At 41.7% G+C, this 27,078-nt stretch overlaps 1 protein-coding gene across 1 annotated transcript; it reads left to right on the plus strand.

The window, feature by feature from the left end:
• The first annotated feature begins 2,911 nt into the window (after positions 1-2,911).
• Positions 2,912-26,620, plus strand: PSMB2 (proteasome 20S subunit beta 2). The gene is made up of 6 exons (XM_058195993.1): positions 2,912-3,076; positions 4,807-4,929; positions 5,733-5,803; positions 22,104-22,266; positions 24,226-24,275; positions 26,405-26,620. Exons 1-6 carry the CDS (start codon positions 2,986-2,988, stop codon positions 26,510-26,512), a joined length of 606 nt encoding a protein of 201 aa, XP_058051976.1. The 5' UTR covers positions 2,912-2,985; the 3' UTR covers positions 26,513-26,620.
• The last annotated feature ends 458 nt before the right edge of the window (positions 26,621-27,078 follow it).

The following is a 27,078-nucleotide window of genomic DNA, read 5'->3' on the forward strand; positions in this document are numbered from 1 at the left end:
CACTGACAGAGGGACTGTAATCCATTTTCACCTGCAGGGACCAGTTGATTTTCCTCATTTCAGGTGGAGAGTAAACACTCCTTCTGCTAATTGGTGAGAGGCGAAGGGAGGGAGGGGAAAGCTTTACTGGGAAAAGTGCTGGTGGTATGTTAACCATCAGATGTTATTTTGGAGAATGTGAAGATCCTTGCATCACAGATGGTCCCATATATTAGCTTCTGAAGCAAGGAATAACTTGTTTCAGAAAGTTATTCATAAAGTCACCCTCCCTGGGAATTTCCAGAATTCATTCATTCAGTCACTCAGAATTCAGTCAGTCAGTCGGTCAATATATGTGTCTCTGAGTGGCTTACAAACAAAACAAATATAAAAACGAAACACAATCACAAAACCGCAATTGAAAACGAGAATAAAACTCAGTATAAAATACATGAATGTTACATACAAGGAAATCCCACTCATCAAAATAATGACTGCAGCTACGTCATTGGTTCCACAATACCCCTGGTCCATAAGCCTGTTGGCAAAGCCATGCAAAAAACCAGAAGGATCAGGGCCAATCTAGAGATATGATGTTCCACCTGCTAGAAGAAATAGCTCTCCTCCTGAGTGGTGCCACTCCTTTGTAGAGGGGACCCACTACACACCTCTTGCAACTTGCAAAATTATGTTTCGTAACTTTACAGTTATTGTAAAGGTAGTGTTTGTACTCATGTTTGTTGCATCTTGTCCAGACCACCTTAAATAACTGACATCAATCCTGCATGATTTAAAGTTCTCTCCCCTCCCTTGTTTTTAGTCTCCTGAAAACTAAGGGGATCCCTCCTGAAATGCTTTCTTTATCCCACACCCTTCAGACTCAAGATTTTCTTTATCAGAATATTGTCTAAGCCAGTGTTTCTCACTTAAGCTTAGCAAAATATGTGGACTGCAACTCTCAGAATTCCCCAGTCACTCATCTTAAAAGTTGCCAAGGTTGAGAAACACTGGCTTAGAAGTTTTTCAAACGTTGCAAATAGACTAAATCAGTCAAACATTTAACCCAACCTTGTTTGTTTTGAACTAATGCCTGCCAAATGTTGGCAACAAAATTTTCATTTCTGAAAGCTTTCACACATAAAATATCACTCTGAAATCCCCTATGAGTGCTGCCTGTCATTGAACGAATAGAATGGAATGGAATGGAATGGAATAGAATAGAATAGAATAGAATAGAATAGAATAGAATAGAATAGAATAGAATAGAATAGAATAGAATAGAATAGGAATAGAATAGGAATAGGAATAGGAATAGGAATAGGAATAGGAATAGGAATAGTATAGAATCACAGAGTTGGAAGGGACCTTGGAGGTCTTCTAGTCCAACCTCCTGCTTAGGCAGGAAACCCTACACCACTTCAGACAAATGGTTATCCAACATCTTCTTAAAAACTTCCAGTGTTGAAGCATTCACAACTTTTGAAGGCAAGTTGTTCCACTGATTAATTGTTCTGTCAGGAAATTTCTCCTTAGTTCTAGGTTGCTTCTCTCCTTGATTAGTTTCCACCTGTTGCTTCTTGTCCTGACTTTGGGCAATCTGGAGAATAAATAAACTCCCTCTTATTTGTGGCAGCCCCTGAGATATTGGAAGACTGCTATCATGTCTCCCCTCGTCCTTCTTTTCATCAGACTAGACATACCCAGTTCCTGCAACCATTCTTCATATGTTTTAGCCTCCAGTCCCCTAATCATCTTTGTTGCTCTTCTCTGCACTCTTTCTAGAGTCTTTCATGGCATCTTTCATCCTGCCTCTTCCTTCCTAGCATAATAGGAAATTTTAAACACAAATGTTCGGATTGCATTCATACAGGAGTGGCAGGACAAAGTGTGGGGAAAAGTGCCCACAAAGCCAAAATGATGGTAGTATAAAAATGGTGTGGTTGCATCTTGACTTCTTTGATGCTGTAGTGTTGTGTACGAATGACCCCTTTGGAGACTGAAGAGCCATACAGAGCCAGGGCTCACAGGAATATGGACCTGGGAAACATCTCAGAAGGGACCCTCCCTAGTTCAGGGGTCTGCAAACTTAAAACACTCAAAGAGCCATTTGGACCCGTTTCCCACAGAAAAGAAAACGCCGGGAGCCACAAAACCCTTCCCATGCCTGACTATTTCTTGAGCGGCCACAAAACTAACATATGTAGTTGAATTAAACATTCTGTTTTCTTCTGAAACTTTTCATTTCTTGTATTTATTCACAGTTGGTCTACTGGGGATTGAAAAGCTCAATAAATCAGGTGCAGGCAGGTTTTTAACAGTAACAGAGTTGGAAGGGACCTTGGAGGTCATCTAGTCCAACCCCCTGCTCACGCAGGAGACCTGTACTAGGGCTTTGAACCAACGAACTGCCAACCTTTCTGATTGACAAGCTCAGTGTCTTAGCCACTGAACCACCTAGTCAGGGTGTCACACAAAGTGTGGTTGTGACACACATTGTGGGTGACAGGGAGCCTCAGCAGAGGAGTGAAAGAGCCACATTCGGCTCCAGAGCCGCAGGTTGCTGACCCCTGCCCTAGTTTCTTGGGCCAGAAAAGTGAACGGGGAGCCAGGTGCTTTCAGACTTGCAAGATGTTATTTACGGCTAAAAGCAGGGGTCCCCAAACTTGGCCGCTTTAAGACTTGTGGACTTCAACTCCCAGAATTCTCCAGACAGGTTTGCTGGCTGGAGAATTCTGGGAGTTGAAGTCCACAAGTCTTAGAGCGGCCAAGTTTGAAGACTTTTGGCTAAAAGGGAGGCGGAAGAGAAGCCGCTGTGGGCGGCGCTTGAATAACAAGATAGAGAAGACCTGCCCACGTGATCTCGGCGGGAACCATAGAGGCTACGCCTAGGAGAAGGGAGCTGATCTCGCGGGATGTTTTCGTGACGTCACTCCTCCGCGCCGTGGCGCCCCGGCTTCTCGCTGTGTCACCGAAGCTCGCGATTCGGTTTCGTTTGCTCGGGCAGTCATGGAGTACCTCATCGGCATCCAAGGGCCCGACTTCGTGCTGGTGGCCGCCGATACCGTCGCGGCTTCCAGTATAGTTCACATGAAGCGCGGTCAGTCTCCGGGTTTTACTTTACCTAGGCGAGCGGCGGGGAGGTGGTGGTGGGGGGGCTGGGGACCGTTTGGATGACCCTCGTGTGGTCTCGGGGTGAGGAGAGGTGAGGAGGGGCGAAGGCACGTCAGGGTGTTGCGGCGGCCTCCTTTACGTCTTCAAGACGACGCTCTCGGAAAGGGTCGAAGAAGCTGCCAGTTAGACTAAAGAGTCTGGCTTGGCCTTTTCTAAATCCTGAGTTATTTTTAATTTCCCCCTCCCCTCAAATGGGGGTATTTAATCCATCCCCTCAAATGGCTTAATTTCCCTTTCTCGCCTATTGATCCCAGAATGTATGGGAGGTCATTGGTGACATTTCAAGATGTTTGGAAAGTTGGTGGGGACAGAGAGTTTGGTTTGGGGGAGTCTCATAACAGAATGGGAGTCCTGGGGAAAACGGAACAAGATTCAATACGTTTGTATGAAACTCTTTGTTTTGTACTGGATTAAAATATCAAACTGTAATTATTTAAGATTTTTTTTATCCAAAATTTTTATTGATTTTACTACAACACAACACAAACCTATATAACACAAACACATAATATGTGTTTTCTATTTACATGTTAGTTTCGTCACTTTCTGCTTTATGTATTCCCCATTTTTTTTTCATTTAAGAAAATTTATATGGCTGCCCAACTCAGTGACTCCTGGCAGCTTGCAGAGATAAAAAAAACCCAATATAAAAATAATAAAAGCAAGAACTCCTCACCTCCTGGTGACAGCAGTCAATCAAATAAGCCATTTGATGGGCTCCATGCCACTCTGGGCTCCCCGTTATTGTATTATTATTGTATTTCTGAAATACATAGAACAATGTGGTGCACCTTACAGAGAAATATTAACCTAGTGGAGCATACTATACTCTTGAGTGAAAATGTATATGTGGGTACTAAACTTGGTTACTCAATTGTGTTCTGGATTTGCCCAATACATTTATAAAGTAGCCATGCAGTTTGTAGAGTGGAAAAGCATACTATATTAAGACATAAAAAGAAAAATTATCAAGCTTTGCATGTTGCATGTTATTTGCATGTTTGCAAATAAAGCCATTAGATTTGCAAGTGACTGGACTAAACATGCATGGTTATCCATAGAATTAGATTTTTTTAAAATATTCTGTGATTTTATGTTTTCAATTGCATTTTTAAACATTTTTGTTAGCTCCCTTGAACATTTAATGCATTAAGCATAATGCAAAATTGTCAACAAATCGGTCAGCTGCTCCTTTGATTTAAATATTTTTACATTACAAAAGCGTAAATATCAATTGTTATTAGAGAAGAAGAATCTAAACAACGTGGTGACTTTTTGGCTCATCGGTCATGTGTTGGGCTTGTTTATACATTTGTATTTCAGATAATGGAAAGTTAAATGCTGTGGAATTAATTGGCATGTATTTATGACGATTGCAATGTCCTGTGTCATGTGATCACCTTTTGTGACCTGACAAGCAGAGTCAAAGAGGAAGAAAGATTCACTTAACAACTGTGTTACTAACTTAACAACTGTAGTTAGTTCACTTAACTGTGGCAAGAATGGTTGTAAAATGGGACAAAACTCACTGAACAACTGTCTTGCGTAGCAGTGGAAATTTTGGGCTCAATTGTGGTCGTAACACAACCTGTATCTGATTAATCTTTTTTCTGACACTGGTGCCTGTTCTTCTTTTCTTCCTCCGTAATGTTAAAGATCATGACAAGATGTTCAAGATGAGTGAGAAAATCTTGCTACTGTGTGTTGGGGAGGCTGGCGATACTGTACAATTTGCAGAATACATCCAGAAAAATGTCCAGCTGTATAAAATGAGGAATGGTGAGTGATGCAGCTGAGTCTCTATGAAAAGTAGCCAATAAGAAACGAGGGCGCCACATTACAACTGATTTAGGTTGTTTTCAAGTACTGTATGGGATAGGACTCTCTCTATTCATCTGTTCTTGTCCTTATCTCAGTTGCTAGACATTTTTGTTTTTCTACCTGATGTTCAGTCTGACAGCTAAAAGTACTGTTAGTTTCTTGTACTTGTGCTATTGTCTTGAAGTTTCTTAGGTCCAGTTTGCATATTCAGATTAACAGGAGTGTATCTAAGTGAAGAGGGCTTTCAGTAAATGCCTCTTACATTTGAAATAAATACAACCAATCTGATTTCAGAAAATGAATGCGAGAATAATAGCTTCAACTATCCCGCATGACATACATAGATTTTTAAAATCCACCTTAATTTCTTTGGGTATCATATGAGTGATACATTTTAGAAGTTCTATAAAGCTGTTGACATATTTGATTGAGTATAATTATTTCTACTTCTACTTCTATAGATTTCTGGCTTTGTCCCCCTGTCTACACACAGTTTTTGTGAGCGCAGAATTTGAGTACAAGCATTTTTATACATATATTTAGATATTGCATGAGTATTTATTAATAAGACTTCAGAGGTTTAGGGTACAAAACTATTAAGTCATCTTTCTGTTCTTGTTCATAAAAAAATTGAAGTTGAAGCTGTCCTATTTTAATACTTAATTTTGCATTTAGTTTAGTTGAAACAGTTGCTTCCAATGAGGCTAGAGTGAATTTCCAGGTAGCCCTAAGACATGATTGTGTTATTGTCTTAACAATAGGATATGAGTTGTCTCCAACTGCAGCTGCCAACTTCACACGCCGAAATCTGGCTGATTACTTGCGGAGCAGGGTAAGCCAGTCATCTTTTATTGGCTGTTTGTTTGGATGTATCATGCGTTTTCCCCAAGCCTTGTGGTAAGAGAATAATGGAACTTGCAGATGTGTCAATTTCATCATTTTCTGATAAGATTATTTATTTATATTTCATATTCCTAAATTGCCCATCTCTCTCACAAAGAGGCCGTGGATGGCGTGCAACATAATGTAACCGATAAATAAACTTATAAAAGTTAACAGTAAAAATAAAATTAAATTAGGATTAAAACTTTTAAAATTATAGAATAATGACAAACATCAAAAGAGGAAAATTCTAAGATGGCCATTTAATGATGGTTATTACTGGGAGGCAGGTTCATGATCCATGCTCTCTGTCCTTAAGATAAAATGTTAATCTGAAAATAATTTCAGGTATAGACAGTAGTAGGGGAGCATGCTGGGTAAGAAGTTAACTGCCTAATCTATTTAGAGATTCACTTTAGTTGGAGGATTTATCCGTTTTTTCATTTCTTCCATACCTAGCCCTACATTGTTGCTGATCTTTCTATGAGGCTTATTGAAAATACAGATGGCTGCCAAGGAGGAGGATTCCTCCTGTAACTTTATCTTCAGATCCAACTGTTCATTTCTTTCAGTTCTGTCACTGCTTGAAGGAAACTGTCTACAGCCTGGTCCCTCCCCAATACATTGAATTTCAGTTTCCATAATCCAACAACCTAGGTATTTAAAACTGGCTTTAGTCTTTTAATATTCCATGATTCTTTGTAATAGCTACCGTGCTTCTCCAAAAAGAAGGCCGGGTCTTATTTTCTTTTGACCCACAAAAAACCCCGGCAAGGCCTTCTTTTTGGAGGGTTCTAATTATCGACTCACCTCGTGGCGGTGGCACCGACAGCCCCACCCAGCAGGAGCCCTCTGCTGGCCCACTTCTGCGGTTGCTTGCCACCACTTGCCCCTGCCTCCGTTTTGCCTTCATATGCCTGCAGGAAGCATCTGAGCCGATACTAGAGCTCCATTATCTGCTGCAGATACCTTCCAGCAGGCATCTGAAGGCAAAACGGAGGCCAGGGCGCTGGGTGCAAGTGGTGGCAAGCGGCCGCATAAGAAGCCGCAGGTGTCAGGGCATGCGAGGCCTGGTAAGTAAGGCAGCTCCGCCCCCCCCCTCCATCCCCCCCCCAGCTTATTTTTTATCTGTGTGCCTCACCCCGGGGTGGGCGAGGTTTTAATTGGGGCTAATTTTGTGGGGTTTAATTTGATCCATGCACTCGAAAATGTGATAGAGCTTCTTTACAAATGGCTCATATTTTTGGAGAAACGTGTCATTTTCGAAGGACTTCCTGCTTCAGTAGGATCTTGAGGACATTGCAGTTGAAGGTGGCAGTTGACAACAAATAACTATCATGGCTAAGGTCATCTGTGAGTGATTGTGGGAAGGCTTGAATGGTAACAGGAAGTATGTTACACATAAACCACCAACAGTTCCAGAGGGTTAGAGAAGTTTGTGTATACAGGACTGAGGTAATGAACTGATGGCCTATTTCAAGTCAGATTGCTGTTTATAATCCAGTGTATTACAAATGGCGTCCCACCTGAATTCTGAGTGATCCTACCTTTTTCGCCTTCTGAACAACCGTGAAGGCCTGACTCTCCCCTTGAGCATTGGAATAGCTTGGGGGTTGAGCAGGGAGGCTGCTTAGTCTGGTATCTAGGGAGAAGTACTTTTTTTTAATGGATTGTTGTGAGCCTCCTAGAATCATAAGAGATCATTTGTGCAAATAAATAGTTTTTAAGAAACCATAACGAAAAGTAAAGTCCAAGACTTAAAGAAGCTGAACAAAAGTGTTTAAGTCTGGAATTTGGTTTTTGCCTCCTTTATTCCAATGTACTAATTGTAGGGATGTTAAGCCAAAAGTGTGGAAATCAGGTTCTGGCCCAAGGATTCTGTAAGGTACATTTATAGTTCTGAAAGCTAATGGGGTCTTTGATTAGCATGGGGCTAAAATGCAGCCATTGTAGTATTGGAGGATCCCAAGGCATAGTTGCCATAATTGAAATTATGATCTGAATACTAGATATTGTGGATTGTTCTAAACCAGTGTTACTCAAACTTGGCAACTTTAAGAAGTGTAATCTTCAACTCCCAGAACTCCCAGGAGTGTAAGAATTCTGGGTTTTAAAATTTCACATATCTTAAAGTTGCCATGTTTGCAAAACGTTTTCTAAATCATGAAAAAAGCACTGAGTTTCCTCCAGTATATATGGAAAGTGATGAAAAATCTTAAACTCAAACCTGATTTATTTGCTGCAACATCCATCTGAAAGATGATTTAATCTTGCAAGGCTAACACATCCTTAAAGTAGGAAAGAACAGTCTTTTTACCGTAGATTAAGAGTCAGAATGTGGCTTTCTAAACTTCCTGAACAGTGTATGGTGGGGACATGATTCAAACCATCATGAGCTTGCAGCAACTACAAAACACCTGTTCTGAGCTGGGGTTGTAGAAAGACAAAGAAAGCATTTATGTCCACTTTTCTCCTTCCCCTAAGTTTCTTGATCCAGCATTTTTCTCCCAGCTGCTTCTGATATGGTTGGTGTACTATCCTTCCTTTTAAGAAAAATAAATACAAGCATGTGCGTACTCATGACTAAATGCTGCAGGGCAGAAAAAACCAAATAAAAAATGGAAATTGCCTATGATTAGCCTCTTGTTTAGGATTTTTTTTTACAGGAGGGAGGGGCCATGGCTCCATGGAGGGGATAATTCTGAGGCAGAATTTCAGTACTACTGGGCCCTACTGATAATTCCAGGCCCAGGTTAAACTTTTGTCATCTTACAGGTGAAAACTCAATACTCGATCAGGGTAAACCAGTCTGTGCACTAGATCTACTGGGTGTCAATTCCAATAATTGCCAATTATCCATTTGTGGAAGAAATCAGCTAGATCAGTAGTCTCAATTCAGCAGTGTCAGCTGTTTGTGCTCTTGTTCAGGCTTGTGAGTTTTTAATTTGGAATGAGTTGCAAAATCTCCCTGGCCATTGCTTAGTTGCAGATCAGGTCCCTAAGCATCCATAAGTTACCTTCAGCAGATTCAAAGCAATCGCTGCAGTAAAATGAACAGGACACAGATCCTGCATTGCAATAGTATAACAGTAGATGCTTCATACTGATAACCCTCAAAGGCCACTATCACTCTTATGCCTTCCTTGGAAGCTTCCAACCTCACTGGCCTTAATTGCTGTGAAAATGGTATCCTTTGTTTTAGCCAGTGCAGCACTCCAATGTGTCAAAATGTGTGCCCTTGCATGCACCCCCATTCTCAGCTTGAAATGATCCCACTGATAAAAAGAGTTCATCATTCCAAAGGGTTAAAAAGCATCAGAGATTGGAAGCATTGAGATGTTCCATGCCCAGAACATGGCAGTTTGGAAGCAGCCGAATGACAGAACCTGGGAATAGAGTGAAAAAGACACATGCTTGTAAATGGTCTTTTCATTGGCAACTCACTCTGGATTATGTTCTTTGCACTGAAACAAGGATATGCCACATCTTTCAAGATGGAATTAATTTAGTTATACATCGGTGATTGTTGTCCCAGGGAGCACACTTGGCTTGTAAGCTAGAACCCTTGCCTTGCCCTCAGTAACCCTTTCCTTCCCAAGAAACCAATGTATGGCATCTAGCCATCAAAATGTTGCCTACTCTTGCACAAGCAGTACATTATGAGATTATTTTTTCCATTCGTGATGCCCTCTATTTTTTCCTTTCTCAAGCTGTCCTAACATCTGTCTTTTTTACCTGCACATCTGTATTTTATTGTTGCTCCATTGGCATTTATGTTCTTCCCCTCAGCCCAAGCTCGCCTGGCACATTAATTGATTTAACTTACTGTATTTCCAATTTATCTTTGAAAATATTGTGTCTCTTAATTTTTATCTGCGTGGAATTGAAGGCAAAGCATGAGACATTTGGGATGGCCTCTAAGCCAAGCTCTATTTTATTGTTTAGTATGTTTTCATGGGTCATTTTGATTATTTATGGTTGGTTTGGTTTGTGCACCTCCCAGACAAACATAGTTTGAGTTGGGTGGCCATATAGATTACATGCATTGCATGTATGCATAGATATATGAATAGACAAATAATTTTGTCAAGTGTTTCATTATGCCATCCTGCTTTTGCTGTTATAAGACTTATTTTCAAATCCAGCACTTGCAAAGCAAAACATAATCCCATCCATCACCCCTAACTACACATTAACACCCTCAAATAACAGAAAGAAATTAAACCATAAAAATAAGCTGAAATAAGGCCTTCAATTCTCATGCAAATCAGCAGATTCTGTTTAATTTCTTTCCAAAGACAGGCTAATACAATAAAGTAGAGAAGTATTGTTTGATGTAAAAACTGAACATGAAACTTAAAATAAATACGGTAATATAATAAATATTGTTAAAAAATGGTCTTTGTATATATACAATCTGGGTGTGTCAGAATAGTTTTCTTAGTCTTTTTGCAAGAAATCGTCTCCTTTAAAAACAACAACTATGTTTTAATCTACTGATTTCCTTATAATATATTTTGACCCTCAGTTGTGTTAGACAGAGCCGTGGTGGCACAGTAGTTAGAATGCAGTACTGCAGGCTACTTCTGCTGACTGCCAGCTGCCAGGAGTTCGACAGTTCAGTACTCACTAGCTCAAGGTTGACTCAGCCTTCCATCCTTCTGAGGTTGATAAAATGAGGACCCAGAATGTTGGGGGCCATAGGCTGACTCTGTAAACCGTTTAGAGAGGGCTGCAAAGCACTGTGAAGCGGTATATAAGTCTAAGTGCTATTGCTATTTCTCTTTCATTCTGCTGAAATGGTTAGGGTTGAGATATATTGTTGATTGATCACCAGTTATCTAATGTTCTTTAGTTGTGATCAGCTTTTCCATGAGGCTCAGAGGTAGAGAAGGAAGAGGGTTTGCCACCTGGGATGGCATGGCAAGCTGGCCGGTTTTTATTCCTGACTGAGGACCACTTCCTGTCCAGCCTTGCAGAAGTCAGGTTTATAGAATCATAGATTCAGAAGGGCTCAGTATTGGAATCCAAATTAAGACATCCAAGGCAGTGACTGTCTAGCATCTCTTTGAACATAGACATTGTTTTCAAGCCAACTACCTTGGCCCAATCTGGTGCTCTGCATTGTTTCCTACAGTCACTCCCTGGCCTGAACAAACCATGGTTTACCACCCTCATATTAGGGTTGGAACTTTTATTTGACCTGAACTGCCATTTTCATAACTCAGGGGGAGAACTGGAGCATATGAGGGGAGGAGGTAGACACATGCAAGTGTGAAGGTCATTTGCTGCTGAATTGATCTGGACTGTGTAATGAGTGTAATTTTACAATATAGGCATCACTCAGCTCATACTAACTTCTGCCTTGAACTAAAAGATAAATGTATTTTTCTTAAAATCTAATCTGCAAATTGGATTGTTAGCAGTCCCTGTTCTTTGTGGTGATTAAGGCCAAAAATCGTTTCAATTTCTACATTGCAATGGTTAAATATCAATTATGTCCCCGAGTTCAAGTTTCCTAATAGTTTTTTTTTAAAATTTGTTTCTGGGTTTCTGTTTAATTCTAATTTTTCTGCAGAATAATATTTTCATTTTGGGAAACCGGCTTGTCATTTGACTTGGTCTCTTGATTTTCAAATGAACACCAACCTGGGCAATTTTTCCTGCTGTTATATATTCTGCAGGTTATCTTTCAACTCCTCCTCCTCCTCCTCCTCCTCCTCCTCCTCCTCCTCCTCCTCCTCCTCCTCCTCCTCCTCCTCCTCCTCCTCCTCAGGTCTTAAGAAAAGGAGGATCAAGAAAGGAATATTCTACCAACTCCCCCCTTCTCCTTCTCCTAAGCTGTAAGGAAGATCTCTGTCCCCTCCCCCCTCCCCCCTCCCCGGATGTGTCTGCATACAATTACTGGTCTTTCCCCAAATGTTCTCCCAGCTGCCTGTTTTCATGGCCTTGCAGGTTCACGTGACCTTCGGAGCAGATGGCCCAGGTGACACTGGCTTGGAGCATCTTCACTAACGAAGGCAATTTAACATGCCGCTTGGCAAAGCCGGGTTAGCAGGATGTGACATGGTGAGACCATGTCTCCTTCCTCTGCATGCCAGGTCCCTGGAGGCCTGATCCTGCCTCTCGCTCTCCCTCCCTTCCTTCCACGGCTGAGTTTGCCTTCTAGCTTACCTGCTCCAGATGGGCTACGCAGCAGGGAGGACACTGGCAGAGGCAGATGTGTTTGTTTACCGGAGATGAAATGTTGCGCTCTTGCAGATGGCAGGGCCCTCCAGCAAACGGTGCACTTTGACACCACAGTCATGCCACTTGGTGCAGCAGGGAGGGAAGATGCCTTCCTCTTTTAGCATTGCTCAGCCTTGCATTCTGAATAAAAGGCAAATCCTGATTGACACTTGACAGCATTGGAGAATCCTGGTTTTTGTTTTTGTTTTTAAATCTTCCAATCTCTATACAATATATTTTAGGAAGGCAGTGACTGCAATTGCCTGACTTGGGTGTAATCTAGCTGTTGCTTATATATAAAGTCAGGTTATGGGCAATGTTATTTTCAGTTTATTTTCTAATGATTCCAAATTTAAAAATTTTGGTTTTGGATGCTGGGGTAGAGGGGATAATGGCAATTCACTGCCATAATTCCTAAGGTTCTTTATTTGTAAGTCATATGAAATCCTTCTAATGTAGTCCTTCTAAGCAAACAGATATAAGTCAAGGTAGTTCTTGACTTCTGACTGATCGCTTAGCTCAGGGGTCAGCCACCCGCAGCTCTGGAGCTTCATGTGGCTCTTTCATCCCTCTGCTGCGGCTCCTTGTTGCTGGTCGGCTCCACAATTGATAGGGCTTTCGGTTAGGACAGCTAGAGGAAAAAGGACGCCATGCTAGGAGGAGACTCTATGGTGAGGGAACTGGACTTCCGGTCAGCATAGGAAAAAGGACGCTGTTCTAGGAGGAGACTCTATGGTGGGGGAACCGGAGTTCCAGTCGGCTCCAGAATTGAACGGGGGGCTTCCGGTTAGGACCTTTGTGCTCTTTGAGTGTTTAAAGTTGCCGACCCCTGGCAAAACCAACCCAATTTTGAAGCTCCAAAAGCTGCCCCCTCCTGGTCACATGATCACATTTTGGTTACTTTGCAACCAGCCCACCTTTGTAGCCGTTTGCAGAATCCCCTGGTCACATGACTGCGATTTATAATGTTTGGTGGGGGGTTTTTGCTGGAAACTAGCATTTGCATCCAGTTTCCAACAAAAAGTGCTCATTCCAGACAATGAGTTTATTTTATTTTATTTTATTTTTTATTTGCATTTATATCCCGCCCTTCTCCGAAGACTCAGGGCGGCTTACACTATGTCAAGCAATAGTCTTCATCCATTTGTATATTATATACAGTCAACTTATTGCCCCCAACAATCTGGGTCCTCATTTTACCTACCTAATAAAGGATGGAAGGCTGAGTCAACCTTGGGCCTAGTGGGGCTTGAACCTGCAGTAATTACAAGCAGCTGCTGTTAATAACAGACTGTCTTACCAGACTGAGCCACAGAGTTTGCAAATATAAACAATAAATAAATAAATAAATAATGACTGCCATAAAATCAGGCTGGTCACATAAGTACCTCGATTTACAACCGTCATGATATACTAAGGAAATTCCAGCTCCATTATCGTCATAGGTCAAGGCCTACTTGCATAGATAAAGTCTGAATATGAAATTGCACAAAACCTGAGAACATATCAATGCAGGGAAGGGATTTCATGGTAGAATTGGTGCTGATAATTCCCAGATTATGGGAATATGGGATATGCCCAGTAAGTTACTGCTCAGACTCTTCCCTGTTAAGTGATTCTAATGGCAAGATGCATTAGAATGGAATCCTTTCATTTGCTCTGAAGGTTGAGATGTCAGAAGGGCAGTGCTTGGTTTTTGCACGCACCAATGAAATCTCACGTTAGGGTAAAGCTGTGAGATCTAGAATTAAAAATGTAACATGCAGTCTTAGAAAATAGAAATCCTAGAGCCAAACTGGTTTGCAAATCCACGTGTGATTTCATAGATTTGTTGGTAACTAGTTTAACATTACAACTGCATACACCTTTTTCTTATCAATAACTCCCATCCTATTTCATCCTGCAGGGGTTAGTGAATGTGTACGTATATGGGTGTATATATGTAAAAGGGGGGGAGCATGAGTGGGACCTCAAAGCTCTCACGATTTTCAAGTTGTTTGTTATGCCTAATAGCATTGTAGGACCAGGTAAACTTTTCTTTTCAGTAGATTCTATCTTTATAAACTTGGAATAAACAAATGGAAAGTTCCTTTGCAAATCTTTCCATGTGAATGACTGGGAAATGCCCCAAATTTTTTTCCCCCCCAATAACTTTTCATGTTTGTTGTAAAATGAGGAGAATTAGAGGAGTCGTATTCTTGGAACCGGGACATCGAGATTTCACCCACATCAGTTTATTTCCCAGATATGAAAATGGCAACTTTTCCAACTTGGCATCCTCTGCCCCAGCTTGATTGATCTCTTGCTGCCTTGAATTTTCTTCTCTGAATTCATACCAGCATTTTACACACTCTGAACATTTGCATTTTCCGTGTGCAAGCAAATGTTTCTTATATATAGCATTTTGTTTTGTGGTTTGTAATTCTATATTGCCCATGCTAAATATTGGTAATTTTCTATTGTCCATGTTAAATACTAGGTTATATCTAGTAAACTAACAGTAATTAACTCCAGAAGTAAATAATATACATTTGGTGGCCTGGGTAGAGAGAAAGGCATCTGTTTATATTTGCATGTGTGTATTGGCCACAAAATGCCGCTCAGTGGCTATGTGCAGTCCGGATTTGGAATTGCCCATAAAATTTGGTTGGTGGTAGGTTTTCTTCATAATACTTCCCTGAAACACAACAGCTACCTATTTGAAAGGCGTTAAAGGTTAAAACAGGAGTGGAACTATCAGGTACTACAGTTCCCATTCGCCCTAGACTTTAGCCATGTTGGTTTTGACTGATGGGAGTTGGAACCCAGACGAGTTCTGGGAGGGTTTTAAGAGATCTCTGAAGATAGTTGGGTCTGCTATCTTGGTTAATAATTAATGGGAGACTCATGGTTTAGACCAGTGGTCTCCAACCTTGGTCCCTTTAAGACTTGTGGACTTCAACTCCCAGAGTTCCTCAGCCAGCTTTGCTCTGGGAGTTGAAGTCCACAAGTCTTAAAGGGACCAAGGTTGGAGACCACTGGTTTAGACCAATGCTTCATGCTCTACTTGGGAATTTCTGGGGCAGCTCTTTGTGGCTTCTGAAATGGATTGGGGTCTAATTGAGACTGACAGTTTTTGAGCTAAAATGTCAAAGCACATTGCTGGTCCTTTTTATAAGATGCATAAGTTTGATAGGGCAATCTGTTTCACGTTACAGCTTCCCTCAAAATATGTTGGGTGCTCCCGTTTGTTTTGCAAAACCCCACATTTTAGTTTGCTTTATAATTCAGAGGAGCATCGGAGCTTGATGGCTCTTCCCTCAAATTCTTAATTTTAAAGAGCTGTGTTATTAAAATGGCAGAGAAGAAAAGTAATGTTTTTGAGAGATATGGAGGGAAAAGGAACAGTCTTCTCAGGCAAAAAAATTGACCTTTCAGTTACAACAGTCCCCTCCCCCCGAAACTTGCCTTTAAGCTCTTGCAATATCTTCAAGATAATTTTCCTGGTGAGATGCTCCCTATTCAGACCCACTTCCTCTACCCTGATGTTCTCCAGCTACTTTGGGCAGTATTCTAGGTCAGGGGTCTCCAACCTTGGCAATTTTAAGCCTGGAGGACTTCAACTCCCAGAATGCCCCCGCTAGCAAAGAATGCCCCAGCTAGCAAATTCTGGGAGCTGAAGTCCTCCAGGCTTAAAGTTGCCAAGGTTGGAGACCCCTGTTCTAGGTGTTGCTTGTGAGTGCCCAGGCTGACTACTAATTCTTATTTTAGTGTAACTTTATTAAACTTTAAATATAAAAACTAAACATAAAGTAATATTTAAAAGAAAGAAAAAAAGGCAGAAAAAACCAAAAGCCAACACTATAGAAAATAAGTGGAAAAAAAGAAAATATAAAGAAATAGTTTCCAATTTTCTTTACAGCAGTTATTAGTTTACAAGATTATTATATGCAGAAAAGAAAAAAAAAACCAGTGAGCTTTTATAATCCTTCTGGAGGATACTTGATTGGATGATTCGAAGCCATCAGTGAATATAAAGTTGATAGAATATAGCTAAAGAAAATAAAGATGAAGCCACCAGTATAGATGAAGTTAAGAGTTTCCCCCTTCATTCATTGTGCATCAGCTTATAGTGGGCTGAATCTCAGTGGCTTTTCTGTACATTCCGTCTTAATGTTCTTGGATTTTCTCTTTTCCACAAATTACCATTTCCTTCCAACTAGATATTGTATATATAATATAAGGTAAAGGTCCCCCCGCACATGCATGCTAGTTGTCTGGGACGGTGCTCATCTCTGTTTCAAAGCCGAAGAGCCAGCGCTGTCCAAAGACGTTTCCGTGGTCATGTGGCCGGGATGACTCAACACCAAAGACGCACGGAAAGCTGTTACCTTCCCACCAAAGGTGGTCCCTATTTTTCTACTTGCATTTTTTACATGCTTTCGAGCTGCTAGGTTGGCAGAAGCTGGGACAAGTAATGGGAGCTCACTCCGTTACGTGGCGCTAGGGATTCAAACCGCTAAACTGCCAACCTTCTGATCGACAAGCTCAACGTCTTAGCCACTGAGCCACCGCGTCCCTATATATAATATAATGTACATAGTGATATAATACTAATTGGTCCCTATTAAGATTTTTAAGACCAATAAGATACTTTCCTCTGCTCTTAATGCTATTTTTTCCTTTTCTCAAGAAGTCATTTTTCAATAGCTGTTTTCTACTTGGGAACTTATGCTGTATGGATTTAAGCAGGCTTGCTCTTTCTGGGTTGTTTGCTTGCCAATTCATGAACCATGTTTCTTTTAGATTCCCACAAGACAAATGCTAACTTTCCCACAATCTGGAATGTTGCAAATATCCAAGTAAACCAGACGGGAAACATGACCAGATGAACCAATTCTATTTATAAGGCTGCTTAACAGAATCTTTCAAGTCTGAAAATACAAATCTCCCACCATCTCCTTAACAGCCTGATCCATTAAGACGGCACCTTCCTAGGTTTCTTTTTTGGCCTGTTGAATAATTGTGGGCTTCACTTCCTCTTGTCTATAGTTCACTTGGCAGCATCTCTTCCCCCGGTGCCTCAAGATCATCCCCACACCCCATTACACAAATTTTAGACATCTTAGAGTCAAGGGTCATGCTTGGTTTTGCAATTACCATATTTTTTCCCCTATAAGATGCACTTCCACCCCCCACAAAAAAAAGTACGTGGAAATGTCTGTGCGTCTTATGGAGCCAATATTGCATCACAGACCAGGCTGCAGGGGGGGGGGGGGGAGGTTGGTGTGGCAGCAGGCAGCGGTGGCAAACAGCCTGTCGCCACCACCTGTTGCTGCCGCTGTTCACCACACCTCTGCCTACCGGTGATTGGATCAGTCTCCCAGAATACCGCCAATTGCTGTTCCAGGCAGCGTGGATCACCGCCACTTGTTGCTGCCGCCGTTCACCACATCAGCAGTGTCATCCAGAGGATGCTTTTACATGCTGTGCATGTCCCAAAGCCCACATGGGGCAATTAACTTTGTGACATCACAAATCCAGAGAGTTTTGATTTAAATTGGTTCTTGCTGGTTTTGCACAGTGAATCATTTGAGTCCCTGCAAACCGAGTGGGATCTGCATCCGTTTGGAAACGCAGTTTCTTAACAAATACAAATTAGGAGTTCTGCATTTTCTTTCGTCCTTATCTTCCTATTTATCTCTGAGAATGCCAAGGCGACTATTGAGGTTGCATAAAGAATTGCAGGGTGCCATCCCTTTCATTCCCAACGCGGGCATTACCATTCTCCAGTCAAATGTAGCTTCTTATGAAGCGTTTAATTATAGGTGGCTCAGCCTGGCCTGGACCCAAAGGCAGGTTATCAGCTCCTTGCTGATTGTCCACGCTTGGTGGGATGCCTTCCTCACACCCTGTTCCCTTTTCCTCCTCTCGCTTGCGACTTTGGCTTCCGCCAGATGTCAGATGCCAGTCTCTCTCCCCCTCACCCCCCAAATCATTTGTCACCAATTTTGCTGTGTGTGTTGGTGGTGTAGTTGTCACCACTGTTCCTTCCAGTTGTAAATGTTGAAGGATGTCACGCTCTTTCTAATCACTGTTGTTATTTTACATCAGAATAATGGGGTAGAGATTGCAGTCCCTTCCCCCATTTTTCCAGCATTGTACTGACATTATTTCTAAATGCTCTGCCTGAATCTTCCCTTTTAATCTGCCCGCCAACAAGTTGAAACTTTCCTAACTGCCCTTTAAAAAAAAATACCAATCACTTGTAATTATAACTTGTAATTATAAAATCTAAAGTGGATCTTCATGTTTGTTGCTAGGGTTCACAATTTACAGGCAGGTTGTTACTCAGCTACAAACACCCTGAGGATCAGCTATATTTTTTTCCCAGCAAGTCAACATGTACCCACCTTGTCAGCAAAAGCAGACCAGATGTCAGGTGCAAGAAGTCAGGAACCAGGATAGAATTGAAACGTACTATAAGTTTATTTCATGCTATACACAAGAATCTGAACTACTAACCTAGTGGCCCCCAACCTTTTGGGAACCAGGAACCGGTTCCATGGAGAAAGTTTTTTCCGGAAACTAGAGGAGGCCTGGTTTTTCGTGCTGCCTATATACCTCGGGCTTCATTTGTTTGCGCAGCCCGGTTGCTGGCATACCATGGACCAGTGGCGGTCCATGGATTGGGGGTTAGAGACCCCTGTACTAATGGTCAAGGCAAACTGTCATCAGATAGGAATCAATCGACTTTAAGTGGGAGGTTGGATTTAGATCTGTTACAGGGGTGTAAAAACTCTAAACCAGTGATGGTGAACATTTTCGGTACCAAGTGCCCAAATGGGAACACATGTGTGCCAGCCAGCTAGTCTTCGTGTGCACCGGAACACCGGAAACCCAAAGACCAGTGCTCCAGCGCGCACAAAGACCAGCTGGCCGGCGCACATGGCACGTGTCAGAAACAGAAGAGCAGCTGGCGACGGCGTGCATGTCCACAGAGACGACACACCTCTGGCATGCATGCCATAGGTTTGCCATCACGGCTCTAAACTGATGATGCATTTGACCTCGCCCTAGAGCTTAGCCTGGTCATCTCCTACATCAGAAGCAAGTAAATAAGACTCATGCCAAGGGTACAGGGGAACAGCAGGGAGCTTCCATAATTAAATAATCTAGATTTATATGACCCTTTCCTCAAGTAGTATATATTGTCTTGATCTGTGCTCATTTATCTTTTCTTCCTTTCCGGGCAAAAACATTTAACTTATATCCTTCCTTACTTTAGAACATTTCAGTTCCCTCTTGGTGGGCTTTGCATTATAGTCTGAATAACTCTTTGAAAGGGAAAGCTGGCATCCTTCTCCAGCCTTGTGTCTTCCAACTACCAAATCCCACATCTCCCCAGCCAGCAGGGCCACCCTTGCTAAAGAATTATCACACAATGGGATCTTGGTGCCTTGTCCCCAGTTTGTCTCTAGGGCAGGGGTCTTCAACTTGGCAACTTTAAGCTTGGAGGACTTCAACTCCCAGAATCCTTAAAGTTGCCAAGGTTGGAGACCCCTGCTCTAGGGAATGTCACAAATGTTACTCTTGTAATCACTCACTTTTATTTTTAGATAGCCCAGTTTTCCATTCAAGAAGGGTAGATAAAGTTGCTGAAAATGTAGTTGAAAACAATTAAATGAAGAAACCCCCAAAATGCAATTTCCCCCCCCCTAAAAATATATCAAACGGTTTGCTTTCAAACCTATATCTTAGTTTCTTTCCCAAAATTGAGAGTAAAATACGGGGAGCACCCCACCCTCATCCCCCATGCCTCAACCCAATTAAATGTTGAAATTTGTGACTTCTTTAAAAATGCCTTTACAGTAGAAGTTCCTGCCTTGACAGGTTCTGAAGAAGAGAATTCCTTTACAAATTTATGGAGTTTATTGCATATGTCTGTTATGCAATGTGCTAGGATGCTGTGGTGCACTGCAATGGAGCTGCTAGTGTGTAGCAGCTCTATCTTATGGAAATGTACCCAGCTTAGTAACAAGACCATGGGTAAATTAAATTTATGATTGGCATCAAATGAGAGCAGAAGGTGATTTGGGGGCAGCTTCTGTCCTAAAGTGTAGTTCCCCATGTCTATAATTTTTTGTATTTTTTGTACTTTTTTGAATTTTTGAGTCTGTCATCTGCACCTCTGTAACTGTCTGGTTTGGTTCTGCAGCCCAACAAGACAGACCACAGACTTCAGAGGATAATTAGAACTGCAGAAAAAACAATGGCTACCAACCTGCCTTCCGTTGAGGACCTGTATACTACACAAGTCAAAAAGAGGGCTGTGAAAATATTTACAGACCCCTCGCATCCTGGACATAAATTGTTTCAACTCCTACCTTCAAAACGACGCTATAGAGCACTGCACACCAGAACAACTAGACACTAGAACAGTTTTTTCCCGAACGCCATCACTCTGCTAAACAAATAATTCCCTCAACACTGTCAAACTATTTACTAAATCTGCACTACTATTAATCTTCTCATCGTTCCCATCACCCATCTCCTTCCACTTATGACTATGACTGTAACTTTGTTACTTGTATCCTTATGATTTATATTGATATTGTTTCCTGATTACTTATTTGTACCCTATGACTATCATTAAGTGTTGTACCTTATGATTCTTGATGAACGTATCTTTTCTTTTATGTACACTGAGAGCCTATGCACCGAGACAGATTCCTTGTGTGTCCAATCACACTTGGCCAATAAAAAAATCTATTCTATTCTATTCTATTCTATTCTATTCTATTCTATTCTATTCTATTCTATTCTATTCTATTCTATTTCTCCCTGCAAACCAGGGAAAAGGCATAAGAAAGAACTTGGAGTGCCTTCTGCAGTCCCCTGTACCCAAACAGCCTTCCCAATCAAGTTGCTGCACAGCTGTCTGGCTCTAATTAGCTTGTGCATCATTTATGTATGTATGCTTTGACATCTGACACAGACACGGCTCAAAGTTAGCATCTAGAAGCCATGTTTGTGGTCCGGAACTTGATTCGCCAATTACAGTAGAACTTTGTGTTGACGGCTTCTATATGTGCAAGATGCTTAGGTGTAAATAAAGGAGTGTTAACACGGGCTAATTAATGCCAAGAGTGAGGAGCGGCTTTCCGACCCAAACCCTTGTAACATTTCCCCATATTTCTTTCTGAAAATAATCTATCACCGGCAGAGTCTGATGGTTTAATAATATCTTAAAAGGAACGCATCCTCCTGGGTAGAAGTGAGAAACCTGTAGCCCATGGAGTCTACTCCAATCATACTCCCAATCATTTCTGAGTTTTAGGTTTAAATGAGGAAACCTTGCTGCTCCTTTTCTGTGCCTGAGGTTAGAAATATTGTTGATTTTATGTCATTGCAGGAGAGTCAGAGTCACCCAGCTGGCTTTGTGTCTAACACAGGTCTCTCCAATTGTGTGGCTGCCTTAACCACACCACCAAATTGGCTGTTTGCATTTATTAACTAGCAATTCAACTTTCTCCCTTCATGAGCAATGATGGATTACAAATACCCCATCTTAAAACCTTACGTGGGACTCCTGGAAACACACCAGAAATTTCTACTGATCTGTAATGTTCAGCATCCCAGAAGGGCTGGAATACTAAACATACGACGACTAACCTAGCATTAAATAAATCAATATCAACTTTGTCCAGTCCACTTTATGGATGGTTAACATTCAAACGCCAAACTCAGTTTTTAACTTGAACACTGGGGTGTAGCCATCGTCACAGCTTGGTGGTCTCTAAAGGTGTTGGGATAATATCTTATACTTTAAAGCAGAGTTCTGCAAACTTGGCAGCTTTAAGACTTGTGGACTTCAACTCCCAGAATTCTCCAGCCCAAATCCAATTCTAAGTTAGTGTTAACCTGATTCATTCTTCTTCAGTCTTAACTTTCCCAGATAATTTGGGAAATATATCACACATTATCTCCAGCCAACATGGTTTATTGACACATACACATCCTTCCCCTTGGTTTTGTTGCAGAGTCCTTATCACGTCAACCTGCTCCTCGCTGGCCACGATGAACATGATGGTCCTGCCCTTTATTACATGGATTATCTTGCCTCTTTAACAAAAGTTCCCTTTGCAGCTCATGGCTATGGGGCATTTCTCACGCTCAGCATTCTTGACCGCTACTATAAACCAGGTGAGTTTGATAAATGTGAAGCAGAGGTTTCATGTTTATAAAGCAAATTTTTATCCATCGAGATTCGTAGAAGGTCGGTTTGGCATTGTGTAAGCCAGGTATTATTAATCACATGTAGGCACATGGAGCTCACCAACTTTTCTGGACATTTAGAAGCCGAGTCGCCTTGGACTGTGAGATGGACGGCGTATAAATTTAATAATAATAAATCTAACACAGTATAACGCTTCTCAAAATCTGTAGAGAACATTCTGTAGACTTTGGTAACATAAAATCGTCCCCATTTCCCCAAATAATTTTTTGTAGGTTCCAGATTCTTAATGCAGCTTTTTTTAAAAAAATCAGAGATAGTTTGTTTATATCAGGGGTAGTCAACCTTTTTATACCTACCGCCCACTTTTGTATCTCTGTTAGTAGTAAAATTTTCTAACTGCCCACCGGTTCCACAGTAATACACCGTGTATCGTTTTCTGCGCATACCTCTCGCACATTATGGATTGGGGGTTTTTTTGGGGGGGGGGCCGCCGGCTACCAGCTCTGCTTGTCTGTTACAGCTGGGTGGTGTGCGGGGAGATGTGTGAGCTATTCTGGGACGAGGCTCTTTTGTTTGCGATCGCACTATAGCGCCATTTAGTTTCATTTCTGTAATGGGAACTAAACTTATGTGTGGGTGTTACAAATAGTATATTTTCAGAAATTTAAATTGTCATGGGGAATTTTATTAAAACCTAATGAATTTTTTTTAAAATAATGCTATGAAATTTTTTTTAAAAGTCAATTAAATTAAAAAAAGGAAAGTGCTTCAATATCAGACAAAACCCCTACCGTCCACCATGAAAGCTGGAACACCCACTAGTGGGCGGTAGGGACCAGGTTGACTACCACTGGTTTATATTCTGCCTTTATTATTACATTATAAGTAAGGCGGCAAGCATATACATCACACCTTCCTCCTCTTATTTTCCCCATAACAACAACAACCCTAAGTGATGATGCATTGGTGTGAAGGTGGGACTTGAACTCACAATCTCCTGCTTTCCTAAGTGATGATGCATTGGTGTGAAGGTGGGACTTGAACTCACAATCTCCTGCTTTCTAGTCCGGTGCCTTAACCTCTAGGCCAAACTGGATCTGGTTTCAACCCAGTGTGTGCTGTGTTGGTTGCCCTTGGCTCTTCTGTTGAAATCAGTATGAAAAGTTTGCTCAAACTAACCAATGTCCTGCAGAATTCAGTGGGAGATATGTCCAACTAATTCAGTCTGTAGAAAGCATTAAAAAAGACAATGTGTATGCCAAGCTTACCCTTTCTCTTAATCTGTTTTAAGATGTTCTTGGTTGCCTTTTCCTTCCTACAGCTCCACCCCCCGCCCCCCCCCCCCCGTGATGGAGCAGAAATTTCCCTTCCTCCCCACCCTAACCCCCTCCTTCTCCCATATTTTTGTCACACTTTGTTGTTCTCAGCATGGACGAAGCTTTCTTCTGAAATGTAAGAATAGCTGAGGCACTCTGCACACGTGCCACTTCCATTGTTAAGACCCAATGCCCAACAGGGAGCAAAGCACTCAAAGTCTGCAGAGGAACACCTCCTTGCTCTCTTGAGGGATTCGCAGCCAAGCATGGACAGATGGAGCTAATTTAAAGCCATAATAAGCTCAAGAAGGCCGTGGTGCCCGGTCTCTCCGAGCCCCTGGCCGTGGGAGGCAGAATTCTGCCGGGTTTCCCATTAATGCAGAACAAATCGATTTTGGACGCCTCGTTGGGCCACAGAGCTGGGGCACAGGTGATCGTCCTTACATGTGGAATGAGTTTTCTCCGAGCTGGGAACGGGACTTCAATTCCTTTGTGCACCACTGAAAGGCTGCTCAAACTTCATGAAAGAGGTTTTTTTGGAGGGGGAGGGGGCTCCTAGACTCGGCCACTAATTAAAGCTGTCTGCCGGGGTCTCCTTTCTTCCTTCAGGTATCACCCGTGAAGAAGCAATAGAAGTTCTCAAGAAATGTCTGGAAGAGGTGAGTGACCTGCCTCAGCCCAGGAAACCAATGCAGTATTTGCTTCCCTTTGTTTAGCCAGCTCTTTTGCCTGTCTGCTGCTGCTGAATTCTCATTCTGTACCCCACCCCACCCCCCTGGAAAAAAATATTCTTGCCGGTAGGAAGAATCTCTATAAGGCAGCCAGATGTGGACTTGGCTACCAGAGAAGAAACTTTTTTTCTTCCTGATCTTCATTTTCTTCATGTCTTCCAGATTCAAAATTCCACATTTTCTTTTTTAAAAAAGGAAAAAGAAACAGATCTTTCATGCTAATTGCCTGCCCCTCGGCCTCTTCTGGCCAGGAGTTTTGCCTGTTTCATTCTTATGTTCAGTGATGTTATCATTTTCACTAAAAATGGGGAAAATGGAAATCGATGCACACTTAATAAGCAGGATTTGGGAGACATTTGTCCATGAAAAGGTCCTAGTGTAGTCTTTTTAATACTATTTCCAGAGAGGATGGAATGAGAAACTATTTATTTATTTACCTTTATTTGTTTACCTTTTTATACTGCCCATTGCTATGTGACATTACTAAGAATCAGAATTCTCTGGCTGAACGTGAAATTTTTTGGTTGCTATTGAGAGGCTCCTAAAATGCCATCAGGACTAGGAAAATCCCAGCTGCCTTCGCAGTATAAAACTGGCCCAGTAGCTGCTGTCACTCTTTTTTCTTTCTTGCACATTTTATTAATCAGTTCAGAAAGTATTTTCTCATAGTATACGCTGATGAATGTGGTGGTTGATGTACCAATTCTTTACTTTGACATGAAAGAAGCTTGCCACGTTAAAATTGCCCTGTTTCTCTTCTGATCCCTTTGATCCGCTTCAGTTTATAAATAAGTTTCTCGGCCAGTTATACCGTCTACGTCACTGTTTCTCAACTTTGGCAACTTTCAAATGTGTGGACTTCAACTCCCAGTGAAGTGTGGACTTCAACTCTTCAGCCTGCCAGTGGAGTTGAAGCCCACAGATCTGAAAATTGCCAAGGTTGAGAAACACTGACCTACACACTACCAAATTTAGAAGTGAAGGCACCTTGTTCAGTTTCAAATTGTGCATCATTCCTCCATCTGAAAAGATGTAAGTTCCTTGTTCTCTTACCATCAGCATTGCAGAGAGGACAATACATCGTACTCCAGCGTTTAATATAATTTGCAGGACTACATTTTTACCACCGGGCATTAAAGATGCACATGGAGTGAAATTCTCTTTGTTGAGTACCATAATTTCTCCAACATTCATAAGAGGAGGCCGAGTTCGTTTTATGCCCTTTAGGTCAGGGGTCTCCAAACTTGGTGCCTTTAAGAATTGTGGACTTCAACTCCCAGAGTCCTTCAGCCAGCAAAGTTGGCTGAGGAACTCTGGGAGTTGAAGTCCACAAGTCTTAAAGGGACCAAGGTTGGAGACTCCCGCTTTAGGTGATGATCAATGCTGCTAAAATGGAACTTTCAAAGTGCTTTTCTTAATTTGTGAGGAGATGGAAACTGGACTCTGTTCTGGATTCAATCCCCTGATAGGTTCAGTCTGACTTTAATTCACAGATGCTTAAAAATATGGACCATACAAATACGCTGTCAACGAGATATAAAATAAGACCTTCTTTTCTTTAAAAAGATACCTCTTTTTTGCAGTTCTCAGTCAGGCTGAGATTTGCAGGGTCAGTGGTGGGATTTTCCATTTAAAAACCCTCAATTCTGTGTAAAGGATGGCTCTGTGAGTCGCACCTTCATTGCACTCCCCTGTGAATGTTTTATGGGTCATTGTTTAAAAGACAAGCAACCTTCCTTGCCTGAGCATGCTCCAGATATCTTGGGACAACAACTCCCAGAATTCCCAGCCCTAGTTGGGGATGGCAGTAGGAAATATCTGTTCTTCCTCCTCTCCATGCTTACAATTTAATTCTAACCTCCTGAGTTTCTTAACTGTCAAAGCAAGGATGGAGGACAGTTTTAATAGATGGGTTTACTGGGGGGTGATGGTACTGGGGGGGGGCATTAGGGCATCAGTGGGGCAAAGAAACTGAAAGAGGCTCCTGAGAAATAATAAAGATCTTAACCTGATTCGCTGCAAATGCCGAACCAAATGGGTTTCTCTCCCTCTTACAGATCCAAAAACGCTTCATCTTGAACTTGCCTTCTTTCAACGCCCGGTTTATTGATAAAGATGGTATCCACGAAGTGACCAACGTCCCTCTCCTGAAATCAGTAGCCTGAGTGTCCAGGCCCTTCTCCCTTTGCAGTGTCTGATTTCCTTTTTGTACTTGTTGGAAAACCAGAAAATCTTTCATTCTGTTTCCAAAGGCAAATAAAGATTTAATCTTTCATGGTGCTTTCCCCCCCCCTACTTTTTAACTACTTTTGCAAAGTTTTTTGAAATAGTTTCTTATGCAGGGGTTAGGTGTGTGTGTGTGGGAGAGAGAGAGGGAGAGCGCACAAGCTATTGGCCTATCTGGTTGCTGTTTTTTTTTAAATAAAGTTTTAAAATTTGTTTTAAAATTTAAAATAGCTTTACATTTTTTAAAAATCCATTTAACAGTGGATTAAGTTTCCATGAAATAGAAGTAAACAAAGCTCCTTTATTCAAATTAGTTCAAGACTCACTCCGTCACGTGACATTGTTCCCTTTGCGGAGCTGGCGTGGGCGTGGCCTGCACGTGACGCATCTAGGCCGCAGGCAGCCAGTTTGATACCCCTGCATTAGAGCCTTGTTTATCAAACTACAATTGCTCGGGTATAGACACAGAGTAACTATTTGTAGCTACTGTGTACTCAACAACAGA

Source organism: Ahaetulla prasina, chromosome 10, assembly GCF_028640845.1.
Source record: "Ahaetulla prasina isolate Xishuangbanna chromosome 10, ASM2864084v1, whole genome shotgun sequence".
Taxonomy (NCBI): domain Eukaryota; kingdom Metazoa; phylum Chordata; class Lepidosauria; order Squamata; family Colubridae; genus Ahaetulla; species Ahaetulla prasina.

Excerpts from the sequence above, each read along its gene's own strand:
- PSMB2 (XM_058195993.1), top strand. The coding sequence starts at position 2,986 with ATGGAGTACCTCATCGGCATCCAAGGGCCCGACTTCGTGCTGGTGGCC. Across the intron at positions 4,930-5,732 it reads GCTGTATAAAATGAGGAATG|GATATGAGTTGTCTCCAACT; the intron begins GTGAGTGATGCA and ends TCTTAACAATAG. Across the intron at positions 5,804-22,103 it reads CTGATTACTTGCGGAGCAGG|AGTCCTTATCACGTCAACCT; the intron begins GTAAGCCAGTCA and ends GTTTTGTTGCAG.